General features: G+C 41.0%; 1 protein-coding gene across 1 annotated transcript in view; it reads right to left on the bottom strand.

Annotated features, from left to right (window-relative positions):
• ERCC6L2 (ERCC excision repair 6 like 2) overlaps positions 1-23,897 on the bottom strand; it is a 232,897-nt gene that overhangs the window by 206,622 nt on the left and 2,378 nt on the right. The window contains exons 2-3 of the mRNA XM_077474805.1: positions 21,788-22,212; positions 16,506-16,628 (exon numbers count right to left, since the gene is read on the bottom strand). Of these exons, the coding sequence (XP_077330931.1) occupies positions 16,506-16,628; positions 21,788-22,212 (548 nt within the window). The remainder of the gene's footprint in view (positions 1-16,505; positions 16,629-21,787; positions 22,213-23,897) is intronic.

The following is a 23,897-nucleotide window of genomic DNA, read 5'->3' on the forward strand; positions in this document are numbered from 1 at the left end:
TAGGTGCATTTTACCTGCAGGTCAGCTTAGTGTATTTAAAATAAAAATAATCTCATCAAGTTCAGAAACGAATGTCATGCATAGTTAGTTCCAATAATCTCCAAACATATTCTGTAATCAATACATTTGTTATATGTACTAAGTTGCCACTAAGATCCAATTAGAGAACCAAGGACAAGATAAAAATAAAAATAAAAAGGCATGATGTACTGTAAATGATCGTTTCAATCCGTTTAACCCCTTCCTGCCCTGGCATTCCCCTTATCCCCCCCCCCCCCCCGTTTTTTTTTTTTCCATAGAAATAACAAATATGTTATTTACCTGCCCTGTGTAATGGTTTTGCAAAGAGCAGCGCAGATCCTCCTCTTCTCGGGTCCCTCTTCGGCTCTCCTAGCCCCTCCCTCCTGTTGAGTGCCCCCACAGCAAGCAGCTGGCTATGGGGGCACCCAAGCCGAGTCACAGCTCCCAGTGTCCATTTAAACACAGAGCACCAGTTTGGCCCTGCCCCCACTCTCTCCTAAATTGGCTAACTGACTTTGATTGACAGCAGTGGGAGCCAAAGGCACTGCTGCTGTGTCTCAGCCAATCAGGAGGGAGAGTCCCAGAAGGCTGAGTCACTTGTGGACATAACTGGACAGAGATGGGGTTCAGGTAAGAATTAGGGGGTGCTGGGATGGCTGCTGCACACAGAGGGCTTTTCATCTTTTTTTTAACAGAAAAGTTTTTATTATTTGTTGAAAAACTAGACAGTACAAACACAACACATTCCTTACAAAGTATTAGGCTTCCCATTCCAACAAGACACAAAATAAGGAGACCACCATCTCAGAGCATGGGATTTCACACTATTAAGCTAAGTGCAACCTTTAGTATCGGCCATGCTAAGATTATACATAGATGGGAGCAAATGGGTCTGCCAGCCCAACGGGCGGCGAAGAGAAAAAAAAAAGGGGGGGGGACCTCATTAGACAGAGATATTCCTCCGGAAATCACCTTGAGGGGAAGGGGGAGGGAGGGTCAGCCACAAGCGTCCACCCAGTTTGACCATACTTTATCATATTTCTGCGGACAGTTTCTGCTCTCATAGGTGATGCGGTATAATGGTAAGACATTATTTATGTTTTTTGCCATGCTTCCCTGGATGGGGTCTCTTTTTGCTTCCATTCAATGAGTATTTCTCTTCGGGCATAAAATAATGAAAAGGTTAGACACAACTTAACATACCGATCCCCTTCTATATCTTCCAAATGGCTTAGGAGCATAACTTGAGGTTCTAATGGTACCAACACTCCACAAACCTTCCCCAGTCTGTCGGCCACTACACCCCAGAACGGACACAGTTTGGGACAGGACCAGACCATATGAAAGATTCTAGTTTGCATCTAGTGCAATTTGGGCTACTTCCAGGGTATATATTCGCCAACCTGTGAGGCGTATAATAAGCTCTGTGTAGGAATTTTAACTGTATATATCTGTCTTTGGCTGCAATCATGGACGGTATATAAGTAGTTAGACACTCCTCCCACTCCTCATCTCCCAGAGAAGGGATATCTTCCTTCCATTTGGCCTTGGACCTATGACTCTTGACATCATGCGCCACCGTTAGATAGAGGTAAAGGGAGGACAAGGGCTTTTCCAGCATCCCCGAGATCAGGAGGCGCTCAAATGAACCAGGTTCGAGCGTCACCTGAGCGTGGAATTGAGCCCTAAGGGCATGCTGAAGCTGCAAGTATCTGAAAAGAAAGATTCTCGGTAGACTATGAGTTAGTCTCAACTCTTGGAATGTGAGTATAGCACCCCGGGCATAACATGCTTCAGCGTGACTATTCCCTTCCAGGCCCAGCCTGCCGGGTCTGGGACCATAAAGAGATGAAGGAGGCTGGGATTGCCCCAAAGTGGGGTGTGCGGGGAAACACTAGATTCATCCAGAAGGGCTTCCCTGGAGGAGTTCCCAACCTGAATAGTGGTCTTCGTAGGACCTGTCACCGCCGGGCTAAGGCTTTTCATCTTAATGCATAGAATCAGGGTGGATTTGATTTAAATCAAGTTGAATTAAATCACTAGTAAAAAGGCTTGATTTAAATCAACTTAATTGAAATCATAATTTTTAAAGAGCCACTCTCATCTCTGTCCCACAGCACCTCCTCCTCTGACCTGCTGTTGACTCACTGACAGTCCCATTCACTTTAATGGGACGGCAGGTTATGCGGCAGTGACACAACAAGGTGAGGGACGTGACGGCAACAGGCGAGTGGATGCCCAGTAACAGGCGCTGCCAGGATGGATCGGAAAAGACAGGCGCTCTTTAAATGTAAGGACTCATTTTTGCTGGTAGTTAGAATATTTAATATTTGCAAACAAAATTAAGATTTCCTATTTAGAATAATAAATTGTCAGGTTAGTAAAACAGCGATTTTATTATTTTTTTTTTTTGAAAGCCTGTGGCATGCAAAACACACTCAAAAACTTCACCCGGTGCATAAAAAATGTGCACATACATAAAGAGTGACACAAAAAAGTGCAAACGGGTACACAAGCCCTCTAAAATCAGAGGGCATTGTCCTGAATCCCCCGGGGCGTTGGGCTCCTGACAGGGACAAGGACACTTAAAACTTGGTCTTCCTAGCTGAAACCAGTCAGACCCCGTTCTTTGGAAGGTCTGCCGAGACAGCCCCACCCAAATATTAGGTGAGGCTCCCCTGAAGGGAGACCCCAACCCTAAGGAAGAGGGTGAACTAAGCCAGAAGGCCATGTCCACCCCCTCCCCAGACTTTCAGGACAGGCCCTGGGACCTGTGACCCTACTCATCACAGCAAACGTGCAAAGTGACAAAACAAGACGTGACAAACAAACACTGAAAATAAATAAAAAGTGGGGAAGGGATAGTGGAGAGATGAGTGAAAAGGTGGTCATTGTGTGAAACAATGACCAGGCCCTCCGGCCAGGAATAAAAAATTCCTCTGGTCCCAGCCAAAAGGCCTGGCCCAAGAGGCAGGTGCTAAAACAGCGATACCAGAACTGATTCATACACTTTGCAGTGTACATAGATCTGTAAAACAATGGGATAAAGGAATATTCCTGAACGTTGTTTTATCTCATGGTTACTTTGAAATTGTGTGAATGCATCAATGCTGTGTATGTTATCTCAGCTTGCAGAGCTTGGATTCATTGAATGAGCTTACCAAAAAATTCAATATTGCAGAATATACAGCCTCATGCTACATAACTAAGCTCCATTTCTTGCTGAATAAACTAAATTATTAATGTATCTTAAATAGAAAACAATCTGTAGATAGATTTTTACTCCAAAAGCATTTTATTAAAATAAATTTGATACAAAATAAAAATAAAAATAAATTTAATTTAAAAAAAAATCAGATTTAAAAATAAAATAAAAATCTTTGATTTTTATCCACCCTGCATAGAATGCATTAGGATAAAAAAAAAACTTCTAACTTTACAACCCCTTTAAAAGTTCTTAACGCCCAGAGCGGAGAGAAGTATCGGCTGTCACAGCAGTCACATGATTAGAGCCAGTCCCGCCGGCTACCGATGTTTTCTCAGGTGAACTGTTTTCTGCAATTTGGTCTTTGTGCCGCAAGCTTACAGGGATCGAGGCCCCCAGCACATAAACACTGCCCACCCAGCAAAGCATATGTGTGTTGTCCTTCCTTTTGTGTCACTGATATAGGTGATAAGTGACTTCACAGTCCGCAAAGAAAAAGAAAAAAAACGGAGATGATTTTAATCATTACTCCAAAAAAAGTTTTGGATTTAGTAATAGTTCAAGCAGAAAAGCTCAGTAACTGTAGCTAGCTGTGCTTCAAGTGGCTAAGCTACACATTTCCATATTTATCACAGTAGCAAATATTTAGAAGCAACCATGTCAATCTAAGTAAGATGAAAATGATAAAAATGCAATTATAACAATAAAATAATATGTGCTCAGTCTCATGTTAAAGCCTCAAAAAAAGGAAACAGGAAGTTCAGCGCACAACGGGGATCTAGGTATAACTACAACTGGAAGTAAGGAGAAATGTCCCCATCAGGAAGGCAGACATAATATACACATGACATAGGACTTAATTTTCCTCCTGGAAATCGAATTAAAACAGTACAAAGAATGAAAAATTCTTACAAGTGTTCAATAAACAGAACAGGCTGCTATATATGACACTCTCTTTTTATGGGTGAACTTATATAAAAACGTTCTTGACTTTGTGGAGATTGTTCTCAGATGTTGCAGCAGATGTTTACCAATCACCAAAATACTGAGAATTGCTGGAGGGAGATTCTACAATCTGTGTGTGTGTGTAATATATATATATATATATATATATATATATATATATATATATATATACACACATATATACATACACACACACACACACACAAACACACACACATATATATATATATATATATACACACACACACACCCCTCAAAAATTACACTCGCCTGCTCGCATCTTGCGAGTGAATTTTGAGGGCTGGAGAGGAAGAGCTGCCTGGAAGCAAAGGGGGGCGAGCACTGCCAGCCGGCGGGTTGTATTGCAGTCCTTTTCCCAGAGCTTGCGGAGGAGAAGAAAGGGGAAGAGAGAGGAGAGAGCTGGCTGAATGATCCGAGCATGAGGGACATCACTAGTGGCTTTCATTTCAATAGCCGAGTGTTCACACACAGCCCTGCCCCCTAGTCCCGGGGAATTTGATAGACAGATCTTCCATCCAACCTGGGATGAGTGATGTGTATCAAAGTTCCCCAGCCAGGAGGCGGGACTGCACGGGACGCGGAGGGGCAGGAACACACAGCAATTGAAATCAAAGCTGTTCCAGGAATGTCCCTCGGCGCTCTTATCATCCGGCCAGCAATGCTCTTCTTCTCCTCTGCTCCCCTGCATGATGGACACAGGTAGGCAGCACAATGAACACAGGCAGGCTGCATTGGTGGACACGGATGAGGCTGCATTGGTGGACAAGGGAGAGGCTGCATTGGTTGACAAGGGTGAGGCTGCATTGGTGGACAAGGGAGAGGCTGCATTGGTGGACAAGGGTGAGGCTGCATTGGTGGACATGGGCGAGGCTGCACTGGTGGACACGGGCAAAGCTGCATTGGTGGACACGGGCAAAGCTGCATTGGTGGACATGGACGAGGCTGTATTGATGAGCATGGATAAAGTTGCTTAATTCTACATAAAATATTTAAACATTTAAGGGTAATTTCATGAGATAATTTATGAGGGCGTGTTTAGGGGCAGAATTAGGGGTAGGGAAGGGTAGGGGTTGGGTGGGGCAACTAGTGGCGGGTAACCCTTGAGCTCAGGACTTGAAATTCTGAGCCCTGTATATATAAAACTTTTTGGGAGTTGGGCTTGTAATATATACAGTATATATTACAAACCCAACTCCAAAAAAGTTGGGACGCTATGTAAAATCTCCATAAAAACAGAATGCAATGATTTGCAAATCTCACAAATCCATATTTTACTCACAATGGAAAACAGAAAACATCAAATTCAAAAAGAAAATAAATAACGTACTATTGGAAAAAAAAAAAAAAAAGTCTCAAAAATGTTGGACAGGGTCATGTTTACTACAGCGAAGAAAAAATAAAACTCGCCCTGGGACTTTACATGAGGTGGGCACCGCCAAGCCAATAAAAGTAACAGCAGTAAACACAGTATATATTTATTTGGTAAAAGTAGTACATGCATTGTACACAATTTATATTCAATCTTAGGTTCACATCCCCAACCATCTGGTGTGTTTCTTTCTGCTGTTGGTGGTTTTGTTTGTTTCACTTTGGGAGCTGCGATGTGTAATAAAGGGGGATTTCTTGTCCCTTGCTATCCCCTTTTGAGCGGGTGGGGCCACCTACATATCGGCGCCATGTGTATGCACCAGCCGTTTGATGTCTGTGATTACGGCTGTACTCACTGTGCCATCTGGATGACCTATAGGATTGTCTGTGTATCCACACCTCCGGATGACGGCGGGCGCTTCTTGCTCTCGCACGCCAATCATCCACACATGGTGTTGGGGGTGGAGCCTATTGAACACTTCCAGGGTATAACTTGGAGGTTTAGCACTGCATGGATTCTTTTGTTGCTCTCTCTTCACTGAATACACATGCTTGTGGAGGCTTCCTGCTGGGACCGACTACTCATGCATTTATGCACTTACCTCACTTAGGTATATTCATTTGTTTTTCTTACATGGTTCCCTTCAATCACTCACCTGCAGCCTGTCTTTAATCACACAGGCTTTTTCCTATACTTGCACTTCAATTCCTCCTTATTTTTCTTTCCTTTTCCCTTTCCCTGTTCACCCCTTCATTTTCACTTATGCTAGTCTCTGGTACCTCTTCACCACATCCCCCTACAGTCTCTTTGTGTGCGTCATTCCTGGCTCTAGTCCTATATTTACATATTGATCGTTCTATGTCCTTACTCTTGTATTTTACTTACTACTCCAGATTATCTGACATACACCTTTATGTTTACAGTCAATACATACTATGGGACATAGTGAGACCAATAGGGAAGTACATTTTCTGTCCGTGCAATGCTTTCCCTCCAATCAACCCTGTGTGGGGTTCTTTCTGGCTCAGCCTCCTCAGCTCCCTGGCGAGACACCTGCTGCCGCTGTTTGGAGGCTGCACACTTGCTGGTTCGGCTATGTGTAGTGGCGAGTATGGGACCTTTACCAATTTAGGGCCCTCTTACCCTCTGCCTAAAAACACCAACATCATGCTACATAAATGAATAAATAAAGTCGCGCTATGGAAAAATCAGATCTCCAATGTGATAGAAATATGTGAAATAAATTAGAATTAAAGAGTGGAGAGAGAAAAGGAAATATACTGGGTTAGAGCTGCCTGTGCCTGAAGCCCTCACTTCCTTATTGGGGAGGAGAGGGAAATGAAAAATGTGAAATAAAAAGGTTATGGCGCTAAACCCATCAAATCCTAGTGTTTATTTTTTGTATAAAAAGAAAGAGAAAAAGAAAAAACTGTTGGTGATACCGTGCAGAGATATCCTAAAGCAATTTTATCCAAAACAAATTGTGTGTGATTAATGTGGAGTCAACATTCATGTTCCATTATAATTAAAACCAAAAATGGGTGTTAAATTATCCTATACGTATCAACCTACTAAAAACATGTAAACCTTCATTAAATGTGCAAAATAGTGGAAATAATGTTAATATTCGACAATATGTTAGTTTAAAACAGATTGTGCAAACATGTGTAAAAAATGTGCAAAAAAAGCAACTAAAGGTCAGAACAACCAAGGATCAAAAATAATTCAACCATAAAATCGCATGAAGACGCTAAATGTGCAAATAGACAATATTTTCAACCAATAATCGCATGAAGACGCATCTGTGTCCAATATAAGTCCAAAATTAATATTTGGCTTGATAGTACTGCCTCTTCAGATTATTGTTGTAATTGTTACAAAAAGTCAATGGGGGGTATTTGATTCACTCGTGCAAATAGTGCGGGCTTTCAATTAGAGAACTTCATCCCCGGTGCGCCACTCTGTGCTATAGTATGTGAATGCTCTCACCAGAGTTAATGCCCCTGTGGGGCTGGATGGACCTTCACAATGTAAGCCACTGTGTCGCTCTCTGGCTGCTGCTGGTGCACTGGGTGAAGCTTCGTTATTCCGTCCGTATGGTATCCAACGTTAATTATATAAGGGAAGACATATCCATAGTGTAATACGTTCTTAACCAAATCGTTCGTTTATTAATATTAAAATCTACTCACATTTTACATTAAAAGCATATGCGTATAGAAAAAAACTCCGCCGTTCGTCTCAAACGAGTGCACACAACGTGGCCACGCCCTACGCGTTTCGTCACTACGACGTCCTCTGGAGCGGCCATATTGGTGCACCTTATTGCTTAAATAGGGTGCAGTGCTCCACTACGCCTGCGCTGAACTAACAGCGCCATTTTGGGTGTGGGATGCCCTTACTCTGCTGGGGATGAATACCATTACTCCCCCTAGCGCCCTTAGGGAAGACAGATATAATTAGCCTTGGAGCACTGCAGCCTACCCATAAACCATACTCAATTTAGATGACATTCCTTAGTCTTTTCCCATTTAACCGGACGTTTATAATTATTTCTATCTGGGGAATATTGAATAAGAAAACAAAAATAACACTAAAAATACAGTAAATAAATATATGTATAGGAATACATATATAAACTTCACATATATAAGATTCATACATATATAAAAAAATTCTTACATAAAAATTCATACATAAAAAAGGGGGTACACATTAATACTGAAGAAAACGCATGAAAATTTATAAAAATTATAAAAATTATAAAAATTATGTGACATCATTTAAGGGGTTTTAATATGTTTAAAAAAGTTTTTTTGTGCATACTAATATGTAAATATAAATGAAGAAATTATTCCAGAGGAAAGTTTTTCAAGAGGAAAGTTTTTTGGGGAGGAATTAAATTAAAATTCTTAAAAAGATATAGATGTATATGGAGGTGCTAAGAAGGTCTATTTAACATCGTCCTATAGGTGATTGTAATATTTGTGACTGTGTGTTTGGTTCCTACAGGGGAACTTTTAGATAATTTAGATAAGTCTTGTTGTAATTCCGACACATCTAATGTATTTTGAATGAATAACATTCGACCTGAACCCGAAGGTGTGGGCCATGAGGTGTTATGTTGGGGCAGATAGGCTACTTATATATGTGGTTAGGTCTTGTCGGGATCCTGTAACGTTATGTATGTGTATGGATAACATTCGACTACGGAATGTTCGTCCAGCATTATCCAATGCTGAGGCAAGCAGTTAACTATTAAAAGTTAGTTAAGAAGCAATTGAGGTCTAATTCTATGTTCATTCCCCTTGGCTGGAGGGTATCTAAATTAAAAATCCATTTCGTTTCGTTCCTGGATATTTTGATCGTTTTGTCTTCCCCTCTCCAGTGGCCTCTTATTTTGTCTATTCCGTAGAAAATCATTTGTCCAGGGTCCCGATTATGGAAATCCCTAAAGTGTTTGGAAACACTGTGTTTCTGGAAGCCTTTTTTGATATTTGCAATATGTTCCCTTATCCTGACTTTTAACTCCCTGGTGGTCCTTCCCACATATTGCTTATGGCAAGGACATTCAATGACGTAAGTGACGTGGGAGCTATTGCAAGTAATCAATTCTTTGATTTTATATTCTTTTCCATTAGAGGTGGAATTAAAAGTAGTTTTCTTTTTTTCGGTCTTTTTACTATTTCTGCATGGGAGGCAGTTTCCGCACTTATAGAATCCTTTTAGGGTCTCAGAGATTCTTATTTGTTTTGGTGGGTCCACCACATTTTTTACTAATTTGTTTCGGAGTGTTGGAGCCCTCCTGTAGATGAACCGTGGTTTGTTCGGCAGCATGGCCTGGAGTGAGCTGTCTGCTTGTAAAATCGGCCAGTGTTTTTTGATGATACGCTCCACATCTTTATGTTGTCTGTTATACCCTGTAAGGAACGCGATGTTATGGAGGTTTTGTTTTGGTTTTACTTTCTTGCCTTCAATTAATTTTTTCCTATCCATATGTTTTACTTCATTTTTTAATTTACGGAGATTTTCTTCTTTATATCCTTTCTTCCTAAACCTTTCGATGACGATTTCCGCCTGCTTGTCAAAGTCGTCAATTTTGCTACAGTTCCTGTATAGCCGTAGAAGCTGGCCTTTGGGTATGTTCCCTAGCCACCCACACACACACAAGATGGAACAGTAAGAAATGACATTCCACACACACCAGGGTATAGGAGACCCGAAGGGAGGACAGTAGGGGAATATGAGCAAGACAGATATAGGGGGAATCATACTCCCTATACACCCAACATTCCGAGACATCACAACAGATACTCTCCTCTAAGGGAATACCCCCAATACACCCCATTTAGAAACCGGAGATTTGAAAGAGATTTTTTTCCCAGGGGACAGGAACACAGACCACCAGGCCCGAGAGATACGAGACATGGTCCCCAGAGAGAATGGAGACCATTTCGATATCCAATAAGGAATCAACAGTACGGGCCCCCCAGAAGAAATGGTGGATGGAACCCGAGATGGACCAGAGAAGACAATACGAGGAGGAACTATGGGGGAAACGGCCATCATCGGAATCAAAGAGGGGAAGAAACACACTGGATACAAGACAGAAGAGCAGAAAACGCATACGAGGAAAGAGAGGAGGCCTCCAGAAAAAGAAGAAGGGAACAATAGGGGAGGGCATTTATAATTTAAGTAAGGTGGTTTTTACGGAGGAAGAACTCAGGGTGCTGGACATGGGCTTAAAGTTTGCCCCAGATAAGGGATTAGATAAATTTGAAACATATATAGACCTCCAAAGATTTGTGAGGAAACTTAACATCAAAAAATTTTTTGCAACCAGGAATCCACATACGAAGGAAGATACTAACACATTTTACCAGCACTCGCAATTAAGAAATAACTCAACCTTCAATCCCAAAGTCCAGCAGGATGAAAACATTAAGGTCTTCAAGAAGATGGTCGAACAAGACCTAAGGAATATAGAGGTGAGGAAAACCAAAGGAAAAGGAATATGGGACACCATTAAATCAATAGAAAAGAGAAAGGGGATCATCATCAGACCCGCAGACAAGGGAGGCGGCCTTGTCATTTTGGATAGACAAGACTATGAGAAAGAAATGGAGAACTTGTTGAATATACCTGACACATACAAGAAGTTGAAGAAAAACCCGAAATCAGAATATGAAACTAAACTTAAGAAATATATCAAAAAAGGTAAAGATCTAGGCATTTTGAATAAAAAAGAGGTGAAATACCTATTTCCAAAGGCGGCAAAGACCCCAGTTATTTATTACGTCCCTAAGATCCACAAAAATCAAACTCACCCACCTGGGAGACCCATAATAAGTGGAATCGATTCTTTGTTTTCCAGGTTAGGGGCATATGTGGATGGTTTCCTACAGCCCCTGGTGACAAAAGGAAGGTCATACTTAAGGGACAGTAAGCAATTACTAGAGGACTTGAATGGAATCCCCATTAGTGAAAGTGACATACTGGTGACGATAGACGTGGAATCGCTATACACAAATATAAAACAAGAGGATGGCATCAGCAGTGTCGAGTGGGCATTACAACGACTATCGGATTTAAAACAGGAGCAAATAAAATACATCATTGAAGGCCTAAGGATGGCAATGACTTCGAACTATTTCTGGTACAATGGAACTTTCTATACACAGACGAAAGGCGTGGCAATGGGGGCAAAGTACGCTCCAAGTGTGGCGAACTTGTTTTTGAACCGATGGGAGGAAGAACAAATCTATGGAGTGCATAGGCAAAATTTGAAATTTTACCGTCGATATATAGACGATATTGTATTGGTATGGGGAGGCACGGTAGAACAACTGCAAGACTTTTTTGGAGAAATCAATGACAATATATATCACATCAAATTCACAGGAAAGTTTAACACCCAGACTGTAGATTATCTGGACCTCCAAATTTACAAACATGAAGGAAATCTTGGCACCCGCACCTTCTTCAAGACCACGGATCGCAATGGGTACATTCCCACAAATAGCTGCCACCATTCTAGGTGGCTAGGGAACATACCCAAAGGCCAGCTTCTACGGCTATACAGGAACTGTAGCAAAATTGACGACTTTGACAAGCAGGCGGAAATCGTCATCGAAAGGTTTAGGAAGAAAGGATATAAAGAAGAAAATCTCCGTAAATTAAAAAATGAAGTAAAACATATGGATAGGAAAAAATTAATTGAAGGCAAGAAAGTAAAACCAAAACAAAACCTCCATAACATCGCGTTCCTTACAGGGTATAACAGACAACATAAAGATGTGGAGCGTATCATCAAAAAACACTGGCCGATTTTACAAGCAGACAGCTCACTCCAGGCCATGCTGCTGAACAAACCACGGTTCATCTACAGGAGGGCTCCAACACTCCGAAACAAATTAGTAAAAAATGTGGTGGACCCACCAAAACAAATAAGAATCTCTGAGACCCTAAAAGGATTCTATAAGTGCGGAAACTGCCTCCCATGCAGAAATAGTAAAAAGACCGAAAAAAAGAAAACTACTTTTAATTCCACCTCTAATGGAAAAGAATATAAAATCAAAGAATTGATTACTTGCAATAGCTCCCACGTCACTTACGTCATTGAATGTCCTTGCCATAAGCAATATGTGGGAAGGACCACCAGGGAGTTAAAAGTCAGGATAAGGGAACATATTGCAAATATCAAAAAAGGCTTCCAGAAACACAGTGTTTCCAAACACTTTAGGGATTTCCATAATCGGGACCCTGGACAAATGATTTTCTACGGAATAGACAAAATAAGAGGCCACTGGAGAGGGGAAGACAAAACGATCAAAATATCCAGGAACGAAACGAAATGGATTTTTAATTTAGATACCCTCCAGCCAAGGGGAATGAACATAGAATTAGACCTCAATTGCTTCTTAACTAACTTTTAATAGTTAACTGCTTGCCTCAGCATTGGATAATGCTGGACGAACATTCCGTAGTCGAATGTTATCCATACACATACATAACGTTACAGGATCCCGACAAGACCTAACCACATATATAAGTAGCCTATCTGCCCCAACATAACACCTCATGGCCCACACCTTCGGGTTCAGGTCGAATGTTATTCATTCAAAATACATTAGATGTGTCGGAATTACAACAAGACTTATCTAAATTATCTAAAAGTTCCCCTTTAGGAACCAAACACACAGTCACAAATATTACAATCACCTATAGGACGATGTTAAATAGACCTTCTTAGCACCTCCATATACATCTATATATCTTTTTAAGAATTTTAATTTAATTCCTCCCCAAAAAACTTTCCTCTTGAAAAACTTTCCTCTGGAATAATTTCTTCATTTATATTTACATATTAGTATGCACAAAAAAACTTTTTTAAACATATTAAAACCCCTTAAATGATGTCACATAATTTTTATAATTTTTATAATTTTTATAATTTTTATAAATTTTCATGCGTTTTCTTCAGTATTAATGTGTACCCCCTTTTTTATGTATGAATTTTTATGTAAGAATTTTTTTATATATGTATGAATCTTATATATGTGAATTTTATATATGTATTCCTATACATATATTTATTTACTGTATTTTTAGTGTTATTTTTGTTTTCTTATTCAATATTCCCCAGATAGAAATAATTATAAACGTCCGGTTAAATGGGAAAAGACTAAGGAATGTCATCTAAATTGAGTATGGTTTATGGGTAGGCTGCAGTGCTCCAAGGCTAATTATATCTGTCTTCCCTAAGGGCGCTAGGGGGAGTAATGGTATTCATCCCCAGCAGAGTAAGGGCATCCCACACCCAAAATGGCGCTGTTAGTTCAGCGCAGGCGTAGTGGAGCACTGCACCCTATTTAAGCAATAAGGTGCACCAATATGGCCGCTCCAGAGGACGTCGTAGTGACGAAACGCGTAGGGCGTGGCCACGTTGTGTGCACTCGTTTGAGACGAACGGCGGAGTTTTTTTCTATACGCATATGCTTTTAATGTAAAATGTGAGTAGATTTTAATATTAATAAACGAACGATTTGGTTAAGAACGTATTACACTATGGATATGTCTTCCCTTATATAATTAACATTGGATACCATACGGACGGAATAACGAAGCTTCACCCAGTGCACCAGCAGCAGCCAGAGAGCGACACAGTGGCTTACATTGTGAAGGTCCATCCAGCCCCACAGTGGCATTAACTCTGGTGAGAGCATTCACATACTATAGCACAGAGTGGCGCACCGGGGATGAAGTTCTCTAATTGAAAGCCCGCACTATTTGCACGAGTGAATCAAATATCCCCCATTGACTTTTTGTAACAATTACAACAATAATCTGAAGAGGCAGTACTATCAAGCCAAATATTAATTTTGGACTTATATTGGACACAGATGCGTCTTCATGCAATTATTGGTTGAAAATATTGTCTATTTGCACATTTAGCGTCTTCATGCGATTTTATGGTTGAATTATTTTTGATCCTTGGTTGTTCTGACCTTTAGTTGCTTTTTTTGCACATTTTTTACACATGTTTGCACAATCTGTTTTAAACTAACATATTGTCGAATATTAACATTATTTCCACTATTTTGCACATTTAATGAAGGTTTACATGTTTTTAGTAGGTTGATACGTATAGGATAATTTAACACCCATTTTTGGTTTTAATTATAATGGAACATGAATGTTGACTCCACATTAATCATGCTACATACCCAATCTGTATCCTTTTACCTTAAGTACAATTCATACGCATCTACCCCTGAAGAGCGAGCTGGGACTCACGAAACATGTCGGGTACACCTGATATCTGTAGGTCATGGGATTGTTTATACACAAATGCACCACCTTTTTTACCTTACCCATTTATAAGTACTCTGTATGAATTGGCTTTTTCTGATGATACCAATGCATATACTACTTTTACCAAATTAATATATACTGTATTTACTGCTGTTACTTTTATTGGCTTTGCGGTGCCTACCTCATGTAAAGTCCCAGGGCGAGTTTTTTTCTTTTTTTTTTGTTGTATATTTTAGGGATGAAGGTGCATCAGACCTTTCTCTTTCTTCTACGTTTACTACAGTGTAGCATCCCCTCTTCTTTTACCAATACTCTGTAAACATCTGGTAACTGAGGAGACCGGTCCCTGGAGTTTTGGAGGAATGTTCTCCCATTCCTGCCTGAGATAGGATTCTAACTGCTCAACAGTTCTGGGACATCTTTTTCATATTTTTAATTTCAAGATGCACCAAATATTTTTAATTAAAAAGGTCTGGACTGCAGGCAGGCCAGTTAAGCACTCAGACTCTTCTACTACAAAGCCATGCTGTTGTCATAGATGCAGTGTGTGGTTTAGCATTGTCCTACTGAAATATGCAAGACCCCTGAAAAAGACATTGTCTGAATGGGAGCATATGCTGCCCTAAAACCTGGATATATCTTTCAGCATGGATGGTGTCTTTGCAGATGTACAAGCTGCTCATTTTATACGCACTAATGCGCCCCCATACCATCAGAGATGCAAGCTTTTGAACCGAGTGCTGATAATAAGCCAGAAGGTCCCTCTCCTCTTTAGTCCAGAGAATGCGGCATCCATGGTTGCCAAACAGAACGTGAGGTTTCAATCTGTCTGACCACAGAACAGTTTTCCACTTTGCAACAGAGCAATTTAAAGAGCTTTAGCCCAAAGAACATAACATGTATCATGTTCAGATATGGCTTCTTCTTTGCACAATAGATCTTTGCCTTTTTTTTTTGTTGGGGGGGGGGGGGAATAGCACAGTGAACTGTGTTCATAGACATGTGACTTTTGGAAGTATTTTTGAACCCATGCAGTGATGTCCATCACAGTTTCATGCCTGTATTTAATGCAGTGCCGCTTGAGGGCCGGAAGATCACAGGCATCCAATATTGTGTTTCAACCTTGTCCCTTGAGCACAGATATTCTGTACTGTAGATGATATATTTAATGTTGACGATTTTTAGATGCAGCATTTTACAGATTTAATGAACCTCTTTAATTCTCTTTAATTCCATATTTAATTCTGAGACTCTCTGACTCCCTAAGATGCTCTTTTTATACCCAGTCATGTTACTGACCTGGTGCCAGTTACCCTAATTAGTTGTTAAACGTTCTTCCAGCTCTTCCTTCTTAGTGCTATTTACTTTGCCAGCTTTTTGTTGTCCTGTCCCAACTTTTTTGAGACATGTTGCTGCCATCAAATTCAAAATGACCCTTTTTCTTAAAATGGTACATTATCACATTTTAACTATTTGATATATTTTCTATTGTGAATAAAATATGGGTTTACGAGACTTCTGTTTTCAGGCCGTGTTTACACCATGAATCGCACAGGAACGCATTGTGCCACACCAATATTAGTGCATGCGCTACTTTAAAAATAGCACGGTGAACGGAACACATATTACTACTGTACCATGCAGGAAAACACATTGCATTTGTGGTGTGGTTAAGTTAACACTGACACCAGCTGCAGATCGCAAGTGAATGCGGCATGAGAAACATGCACCGAATGCGGGTTTCCCGCACCGTGTTCTGGTATGAACTGGCCCTTAATGTAGATTAAACACAGCATCCCAACTTTTGTGGATTTGAAGTTGTACAATAATGACAATTAAGTAAAAAAAGCAGGGTAAAATTGGAAAATCACATCGAAATTACTTTCAGATAATAACCTAAAAACTTTATGCACAAAAAAAATACACTACAATCTGCTGTCAGCCAGAAGGCTCTCATCGTTATTACACATAATTCATCCACGTAAAAATACCAAATAAGTATTTATCCAGAAATGGAGAGGTACTTCTTTCTGAATGTACCAATAACAGATCAAAGTGAACAAAAACAAACTCAATATTAAAAACTGAAAGCATACTGTGTGATAATACCTTTTTTGCGGATTCTGTAGAACATTTCTTCTTCATTGTTCTCAGTAAAAATTCAGGCATATTATTTTCAATATCCTCTCGTGTTCCTTTCTTATGTAGGACCGCAGCTAGAAAGGATATGACCTAAACCAAGAAGGCACATTTTATTATTAGTGCAATGAAGAGGTAGTACTGTATGCATGGTCAGCAGCTATGCTGTAACCCAGTTGGGTTGAAGTATCAGCTACCAGAGAAACCAACCCAGGAGGCAACAGCAAATCAGACAAACAGTCTAGCAGTGACTCTTTACATTGGTGGTAAGTATAGATGGGAGATTAATTCATCACTGCATACTGCTTAAAGGAACCCCATAGCAACCTAAAGTGGAACCCTGGTTGAAAAAGGCTGAGCTAAGGAAAAAGGTTTCTCCAAGCAAAAAGGACAACTCTGTAATCAATAACAAGGTTTTTAGTTGATCCAACAAGTGATCAAGTGGAGTTCAAGCAGTTGTAAATGGTATTTTTTAATTAGAATATTAAACATGTTATAGTTACTTGCTCTGTGCAGTGGTATTGCATAGAGCAGCCCCTTACCGCCTCTTCTGGAGTTCCCAGCAGGTGCTCTACACTCTTCCTCCAGATGGGACCAGGAGACGTGGATGATCTTAAAAGGAGGAGTCCAGCCTGTGCTTTTTAGCCTGGGCTTCTCCTATGGGTCACGGAAGTGCAATTTGTTTTGCACGCCTGTGACCCGTTTTCAGCTGAGAGCGGTCTGAAGTAACTGCAATCAGTCCCAGCACCACGTCATCCCGACTCTGGAAGTCTGGAACCACCAGCTGCCTGGACTGATGGTAATCTCAGCCTCTTAGCGAGCCGCTGAGACAGCCGCTCCCCACCCCTCCACAGCTCAGCACTCCAATGAGCGTAGAGAAGACTGACTGACAGGCAGCAGTGCTCCGCTTGGGGAGGTGAGAAAACCGAGCCATCTGCAATGTTTAGCCGCTCTGTTCTCAGTGAAGAGGCGGCGGGGGACAGATGCAGCATCGGTGAATAGGCAAAAAAAAAAAAAACACATACTTCTCTTTTAATGCTGTTTTTACCCTGCTATCCTGTGAGTGCACCTTATATTAAAGCGTGACTTTTTTAAACCTATACTGCACTTAGATTGGCGCTGCTCTCTCTTGCTTTCATGTCCACAGAGCCCCTTCTTACTCTACAAAGCTGGCTGCCTATCTGCATTTAATCAACCACATCCTTTTGCATGGACTCTCCCTCAGACTTACCATCATAGTATGTATTAAATACAGCTGTGTGCCGATTCAACTCCTAATCCCTTGTGCCACACACCAGCAGCCAACCTACATAGTGCTCACCATATCCATATACTGTCTCCAGTCCTCCTCATCTGTGTGTGCCCCCATAGCAAGCGTGCACACTTCTGGGCCAGACTGTGTGCAGCCATAGACAGACATAGCATGGTTAGGCCCTACCCCCACTCCCTCTTCACAAAATTTGACTGATGGCAGCAGAGACAAATAGCTTCCGCTGTCGCCTGAGTCCCCTCTGAAGGGAGAGAAGAGCTGCAGACAGGACTGGATCGAGAGAGGCTTCGTGTGTGTGTGTGTGTGTGTGTGTGTGTGTGTGTGTGTGTGTGTGTGTGTGTGTGTGTGTGTGTGTGTGTGTGTGTTTGTGTTTGTGTTTGTGTGTGTGTGTCTCACTTGTGTTAGGGAATGCTTTAGGATAAAAAATATTTTAACTTTAGAACCACTTGGAAGTGTAACTACAGACAAAACTTTTATTTTTATTTTTTTGGAGTGGAGAGGAATTGGAATACCCATTTATTTATTGCTGTCTGTCTGTGCCCCCGTTTGCCTCTGGAGATCATCCCTCGTTATTTGTCTTGTTTACCGTTGTCATCAAACATAATGAAAGTGAAAGAAAATCCCAAAGTTTGGGTTGACACCAGAAGTCCAATGGGGACGCAATTCTGGTGACCATGGGCATTATTCCTCCCGGTGATCACACAGTAATTGATCTCCACAAGGGAGTCACCAACAGTAATAAAATCTGACAGAGGTTCGAACCCTACAAAAAATTGTCTGAAGTTGGGTAAGTTCCAGGATCACCAGATAACTGACAAAAGGGAGTGGGGGTGGGATGGGAGACTACAGTAATGGCAGGATGAAAAACTGAAGTATTGAGTGGGTAGGTTGTGCACTTGTATGGAGTGTTTCAAAGCATAATTTTTTCAGTTTTGGCTGAAGTGTTATTTTAAAACTGAATTCCAGCCACTCCCCCTCCTGAGCACACATTGACCTTAGGGTTGCCACTTCATCCCTTTAAAACCAAACACATATTAATTATAAAGATAGGCTCAGGCGTGTTCGCAACTCCACGTGCCCGCGCCTGCCAGGAAGCTGCCACTCCGCATCGCTAATCAGAGGCAGTGAGACACTTCCCGATCCACGGCTGCACAGATTGGGAAATGTCTCACTACCTGTGATTAGCACTGCAGAGTGTCAGCTTCCTGGTGGGCACGGGCATGTGGAGTTAATTAATTACACAGGTTCTGTGGCTGTTTAACCACTTCAATACCCGGCCATAGTAAAATGACACCTTTGACTGTGGGGGGGGATATCTGAATGATGCCTGCAGCTAGAGGCATCATTCAGATATCATTCTTTGCAGGCGGCGATTCTGTGCACTCATCGTGCTCATAGCGGTAGTTCCACCACTTGAACGTTTTTATAGGCGACGGGAGGGGACGTTCCCCTCCATGCCGCCATCCAGTGCTTCTCTGGGCACTCAGATGAGGTCGATAGAGATTTCCAGTGACCCGGAAATAAACAAAGCCACGATCGTGGCTGTCAGCATGAGATCAGTGAATTTTTTTTTCCCGATCTCATGCTTTCCAGCCTGGAGGAGAGATGTGGGGTCTTATTGACCCCACATCTCTCCATAAAGAGGACCTGTCACATAGATTCCTATTACAAGGGATGTTTACATTCCTTGTAATAGGAATAAAATTGATCAAAAAAAAAGTAAAACAAAAAAAGTGTAAAAAAAAAAAAAAAGTAAAAAAAAAAATTAAAAGTGTAAAAAAAAACAATTTAAAAATTAAAAATTAAGTCAAATAAATGTAAACATTTTTAAACGCCCCTGTCCCCGGTAGCGCGCGCTCAGAAGTGAACGCACACATAAGTCCCGCCCACATATGTAACCTCCGCTCAAACCACACATGAGGTATCGCCGTGTGCATTAGAGCGTGTGCAACAATTGTACCACTAGATCTCCTCTGTAACTCTAAACTGGTAAACTGTAAAAAAAAATTAAAGCATCGCCTATGGAGATTTTTAAGTAATGAAGTTTGGCGCCATTCCATGATTGTGTGCAATTTTAAAGCGTTACATGTTAGGTATCTATTTACTCGGCGTAACATCATCTTTTACATTGTACAAAAAAAAAATTGGGCTAACTTTACTTTTTTTTTTTTTATGAAACAGGTTTTTTCCAAAAAAAAAGGCAGTGTGAGATAAAAAGTTGCAATGACTGCCATTTTATTCCCCAGGGTGTCTGCTAAAAAAAAACAAAAAAAAAACATATATAATGTTTGGGGGTTCTGAGTAATTTTCTAGAAAAAAATTTTTTTACATGAAGGAGAGAAGTGCCAGAATAGGCCCGGTATTGAAGTGGTTAAGGTGGTAATTAAACTCAATTGGTGCCTTATATGCATTAAATTTAATTAGCCTTAGAACCTGTGTAATTCATATGTGTTTGGGTTTAAAGGGATGAGGTGGCAACCCTAATTGACTTCCACCCAAAACTAATTACTGGTTTTGTTTTAAAAAAAGCATTCTAACTGCCTAAAATACTTGTCCGGAATCTTTTTTTTTTATTTATTTTTTTATTTTTTTATTATACATGAGGAGAGTTCTATGTCCAAGTCACTGACTGGATGACGTGTACTTTATCTATTGGATGTCCAGCATTGAGACCTAGAGAGAGATTTACTAAAACTGGAGCACTCAGAAACTAGTACAGCTGGGCATGGTAGCCAATCAGCTTCTAACTCTGCTTGTTCAAATAAGCTTTGACAATAACACCTGGAAGTTGATTGGTTACTATTTAGAACTTCACTAGATTTGGCAGACTCAAGGTTTAGTAAATCTCATACATAATGACATCAGGAGGAGGCAACCAGTCTATTTCAGCACTGGATCCATCAGTTGTGACTCCCGGAAGCGGCAGTGGTAAGGGGCAAGACTGGGAGACTTTGGGAAGTATATAAAAAAACTTCTCAAAGTATGTGGGGAAAAAAAACAGATAAATGGGTGAGAGAGGGGCAGGAGGGAGGGATGGGAAGGGAGAACTGTCTTGCTTGGAGTTTTGCTTCACCTTCAGTAATTTGTCGTTTAAGAAATTCCACCTCTCTGATGCATCATGTCCCTATTTTTCCTATGAGTATATACGCATGGTGGCCTCCAGAGGTCCCTTAAAGTACCCACTGAAATGAATGGGGCCATATTGCATATGCACAGTATGAAAAGAAGCCAACCAAAGCCATGTCAGAAAAAAAGATGGCTGGATCAAGGAGAAAGTCAAGTTCTAATTTCAGCAGCTCTTCTGAAATAAACCACTGCGGTTGATTGATACAGAGAGAGAGAGCGAGCACGAACTGTGCATGTGCGGTCTTTGAATAGCAACAGCACTTGTTATGTCATTGTGTTTATTCAAACGACACACTCCTATTGCTGATGGGAGAGAATCCAACACTGGAGTGTCTACTGGGGCCCCTTGATTGAATGGGCTGTTTTTTGATCACAAATTGCATGATCTATTTTATGCAAAAATTTACTACCTCTTTAAATCCATCTTGGAATCATCGCCATCCCAAAGAGTGGATATGTGCAGCAATAAGTAGCACCTAATAAAGCATTTTTTAAATGCAGCTCAAAGAAACACATAAACAAGGAAAATAAAAAATCCTGAGATCGTCATCTATCATTTTTATAGTCCCATATCCAACATACTAGAATCAATATCTCACAATATTCATATATGTAAATAGTAAATATACAGAGAGAATATGAATTCTGCCACTGCTAAATTGCCCATGCCTGGCTGTGATGTTGTTTCAATAGCTTCAGTAAACCCAGAGTGGGAATACATACAGTACAGCATATCAGGGGGTGTAAAGTTATTTTGATTTTCTCATCTGCATGCTTATTCTGGGTCAGTGACCTCCATAAATATCAGCAATGGCAGTTCCCATATTTCCCTCAGTAGAAAGAAGTAGAAATATACCTGTATCGTCTTCCCAAGACCCATGTCATCACCAAGGATGCATCCAGTTGAACGTGTGTAGTGCTCATACAGGAATCGAATACCATCTCTTTGATAGTCACGTAAATACCTATTAATAGTATAAGGCACAAAGACTCCACTATTTGATAGTGGGAAATTTGCAGCAGGAGCTGCAGGTCTCCGATCTGGGAAATATGGTTTTTCCAGGTCCTCATCATCAAAAATAGAAGTGTTCCAGGAATTACTGTAGCCATGGGCTTTACGGAGATGTCTTAGTGGTACTTTCCTCTCTGTTGCATCCATAAATGAAACCACTGCATAAGATAGATCATCTTCCTTATGCTGAATGGACTTCACCACAGCTTCTTTAAGCTCACCCTTATCCAAGTAAGGTGCCAAACACTTCTCATCAATACGCCACACGCCTAGAAAACCACATGAAAGTGAAAGATGTAAATAATAAGTACCAATATCAATCACAAAATGTGTTTTTCAAAATGTGAGTACAAATGTTAACTATGCATTTTCTGCAGGTGCACCATAATGAAGTTTCATTATTATGTGAATGCATAATTATAGATTAAATGGGAAACTACTAAAATTATTTATAGTTTACTGATGCCTTAGCTTCGAAACAATCACCTAACCTATTCTGTCCTATCTAATGGTCAATACTGTTAAAGGAAAACTAAGCCCAGAGATAGTTACATTCAGCATTGCTGCTGGCTAGCTGAATCTCATGCAAGCCTCATATATCCACTGTTCCACTCAATTGCGGTTGACAGTGTCAATCTTCCCCAATGGAAACTACAAAACAAATGAGCCTTCATTATTAACTTCACAATAACCTTCATTTTCACTTTTTAGGCTGGGTCGACATATGTGCTGCCGCAGGTTCATGCCTGAGGCCCGATGTGTGTCTATTCACCGGTTCAGGTCTGGATTTTTGCCTGAATTCACACCTGAACCAGACCCAAACACACATAGGACCATTGTGCAATCCACTCCAAGGCTGCCCTGGACCTGTGTGAACCGGTGTTCTGATGAGAAAGGTCCCCCCATTAGATAGTGTCCCGCCTTGTACTGCACAGGCACAGCGCTTACTCAGTACGGAGGACAAAGGAGACGCTCTCCAAACACGAACAGCTGAGCTCTACATGGCGCCTGCGCAATTAATAGTACATTCTGTCACGCGCTCCCGATGCGAGGATCTTTGTGGGGCTTGTTTACACAACTAAAGGGTGGGTTTAGAAATATTGATGGGTGGATTTGGCATTTAAACGCATGCCCTGTAGCCATCCTGTGGTGAAGGGGTTAAGATATAATAATACAAATGAAATCAGTAAAGTATTAAAATTGCTTGTGTTATGTAGGTCACAGTGAAGTTTACCCGCCCTTATCACCTCTGGCCATCATTGTAAAACTCCTTCAGTTGTGTAATCAGCTCTGCCCATCTGTAGGCACACCGCCCCTTGCAGAGTTGTACGATCATCGGTAGCATCTGAGAGCATGTGACAGAATGTAGTATTAATTGTGCAGGCGCCGTGTAGAGCTCATAAACAGCTGTTCATGTTCAGTTACTTTCAGCGTCTCCTTTGTCCCCTGTACTGCGCAAGCGCAGTATAGGGCAGACACTATCCGATGGGGGATAGGACACCGGCTCCACGAGAGCTGATCACACTCACCTGTCATGAGAATCTGATGAGGATTTCCCTGCAATTCGCACATATGTGAACCCAGCCTCAAAGTTCACCTTTCATGAGAAAGTTATGTCTGTTGCCAGTGCTGTCTCACTGGTTACCTGGTTGTGCTTGGCTTTAAAGCTGACCTCCACATATGATTTTTAATGCATGATACATTTGTCCAGCTTGGACCAATGCAAGTATGCATATCGCACGCCTAAGGAATTGCTGTGCCTGACAATCACTGTACTAGTTAGCATTACTACAGTAATTTCTGCAATCTTCTAGGTCCTGTGCCAATTGACTGTCCCACTGCATACTGACCTAAGGGGGGCAATAACACTGCACTGCTGCCATTTACAGAACACCATTGTATTTTTATTTTTTTGTTGAAGATGTTCTCTGATTGGATGAGGTGGAGAGGGAGC

This window comes from Lithobates pipiens, unplaced genomic scaffold, assembly GCF_037356315.1.
Source record: "Lithobates pipiens isolate NorthernLeopardFrog02 unplaced genomic scaffold, aLitPip1_a1.2 Scaffold_13, whole genome shotgun sequence".
Classification (NCBI taxonomy): Eukaryota; Metazoa; Chordata; class Amphibia; order Anura; family Ranidae; genus Lithobates; species Lithobates pipiens.